The sequence below is a fragment of the Bactrocera latifrons genome, unplaced genomic scaffold, assembly GCF_001853355.1.
Source record: "Bactrocera latifrons isolate USDA-ARS-PBARC rearing strain unplaced genomic scaffold, ASM185335v1 scaffold_266, whole genome shotgun sequence".
Taxonomy (NCBI): Eukaryota; Metazoa; Arthropoda; class Insecta; order Diptera; family Tephritidae; genus Bactrocera; species Bactrocera latifrons.
Genome location: NW_017536252.1, coordinates 110,335 through 112,929, shown reverse-complemented (window position 1 = coordinate 112,929; position 2,595 = coordinate 110,335). Strand labels below are relative to the sequence as shown.

The window sequence follows — 2,595 nt, the reverse complement described above, 5'->3', positions numbered from 1 at the left end:
TGAAAGCACACAAAAAATGTATTCTGAAATTTGATTTTAAATTCATTTAGTGCTATACATTTGACTAACATCTTCCTTTGTTCCATTATCTAGCATTTTATATTTTCAAAGTAAGCTTTTCTCTATTGAAAATTAAATTCAACCGCTGACGTTCGTTCATACAGTTCTTATTATATGTACCTACAACCGTTGCCACCGCAGCATGAGATCTGTTGCTAATAATTAAAGGCTCACTAAATTTCACGGAATCTGTTATTTTCCACCCAATTCCCAATTCAGTTCAAATAATTTTTTGAACTCTAAATATTTTATTTTAGGAATCTTAACTCCTCTGGTAATCCATATGGGTTTTCATTCGGCGCCGATACTGTGAAATTGCTTAAATTTTGGTTTCGAATCAAACACACGGACTTAGTTTCAGGTTCTCTATGCAACGCAGGAGGTTTCAAACTTGTCGTATGGACGTTAACGTTACACATACTTTACAAAGAGACCTTTGGAAACATACCGGCCACTCATGTAGGTATATATGCAGTTGAAAGCGTAACTGTGCCAACTGTGACGAATAAATCAAGGGTAAACTGTACAAAAAAATGTCAACACCAAAAATGCAAAAGAAAAACCAATAAGAAGGAAAATTGTTACATATACATACATACATTTGTTCATCCACTTCACATACACTGTAGTACTCACCAACATCTGATAGATCGGGCAGTAGAATCTCCTCGCCGCGATGCCAGCTGGACACCTTAACATACGGGCGCACATAGTCCGGAATAGCGCACTTGATCAACGCTGAATTTCCCAAATAGACTTCGGTATTTTCCACGTGCACATGAAACTGGCGGCGAACAACTGCAAAAAAGAAAATGAAAATTCAACAACAATGTAAAAAGCTACTATAGGAATTGTGAATGGCTATATAATTGCTCCTATATATGTACATATGTGTATTTGCTCATGGAAGTAAGCACCCAAGTGTGGTTGCGAGTCTGGTCTCTGCTGTGAATGAGCGAATATAAATTCACACGCTTGAAAAAAGTTCAACATAAAATTCAAAATGTGACAGTTGTACAATATTTGCATAGATATCTGTAAGCTTTTAKGTTTTACACTCACATCACCTTGGATACAGTATAAATACTTTGTTCATCTGCCAACATAGAACACGAGCTTGAAATATGTACATGTGCAGATCTGGGCAATTAGTATCTGCAGCTAGAATACATGTCTAGTAATTTTTGACAAGGTCAAATRACGATGTCATAGTCGTGTTTCGACATTTCTCTCGACCAATAGAYACGAGACTTTTCAAGAGCCTTTGAAAATTGTATGGAATTCAACGGTTACAATTATTTTACAGTCAAAAGTTTATATTGAATATATTGAATTTATATTGAATATGTGAATATGTCCTGGTTCTATTTACATGGCGATCTTTTGTCATCAGTTTACGCACAGCATAAATAGTTTCCGGAAAAACAACTGATGTTATAAGACCTGCATGAAATTGGTGCTGAACTGTTCTCCGACCCGGATTACATTCACAATATCATCGATGAAAACTTGTACATGCTTCTCCAAAAATTCAATAAAGTTCATCGACGCACRATTGCGTGTTGAGTTAATCAACTTCGAAATTTGTAAAAAAAATAATTGTACAAACATATTCACGATTAGCCGAGATGAATATTTTAAGCTACTGTAGGCAACACGAATAACGTCCCTGTGTCAAAACGTTCTTAGTATATATAACATCAAAAATGTCAAACCTTAAGATAAATCWGTGAGTTGCCATGTTGCAATAATAGGGTTGGCGAATCCCGAAATAATAAAACAGCCTTCTAATACGGCCAAGCCATCATTTAGTTTACAGTTTGTTAGATCATATACCTAATTAACATGAGCTTTGCATATTTTTCAGTATTYTCTAACCAAAACGATGCATACTTTACGTGCGTGAATGGCAGTGGACTGAATTAAAATTATGCTAAGATGCAAGTTACAGAGGACTAAAAAAAAATAACAGAACAAATGGTCTTTTCGGCAAAATCAATTTCTTTTATTCAAAATAATCTCCCTCTGCTTCAATACAGCTTTTTGCARGGTCCAAAAGCATGTCGAACGAGTGTTTTAGCTCGCTGACCGGTATGGCCGAGAGTATGCCGATGCAAGACATTTGAATTTCTTCTACATCTGCATAACGCAAATGCATTTTTCCGAAAAGGAAGAAGTCGCACGGTGCCATATCAGGTGAATACGGGGAGTGGTTAATGGTTAAAGTGTGATTTTTGGTCAAGTAATCTGTCACAATGATATCCCTCGTATGTTGGATTCTGAGCAATTTTTGGTCGTCAGTCAATTTGTGCGGAACAAACCTTTCACACAACTTTCGTAAGCCCAAATGTTCGCTCAATATGCGATAAATCGATGTTTTGGAGATGTTCAATTCCGTTTCCATAATTATACTCTCGCAACAAAGTTGCTAAAGAGAGTTTTGTTCACATAACGGTTGTTTGTAAGTCCTAAAACTAAAAGAGTCAGATATAGGGTTATATATACCAAAGTGATCAGGGTGACGAGTAGAGTTGA

The 2,595-nt window shown here is 36.1% G+C and overlaps 1 protein-coding gene across 9 annotated transcripts in view; it reads right to left on the bottom strand.

Annotated features, from left to right (window-relative positions):
• Positions 1–2,595, bottom strand: part of LOC108969803 (Down syndrome cell adhesion molecule-like protein Dscam2) — a 138,771-nt gene that overhangs the window by 82,680 nt on the left and 53,496 nt on the right. For all 9 annotated transcript variants that reach the window (XR_001993425.1, XR_001993426.1, XM_018934733.1 and 6 more), the window contains exon 5: positions 697–858. Coding sequence is in view for 7 of the 9 variants with exons in the window: in XM_018934733.1 (XP_018790278.1) it covers positions 697–858 (162 nt within the window). In the remaining 2 variants the exon portion in view is untranslated. The remainder of the gene's footprint in view (positions 1–696; positions 859–2,595) is intronic.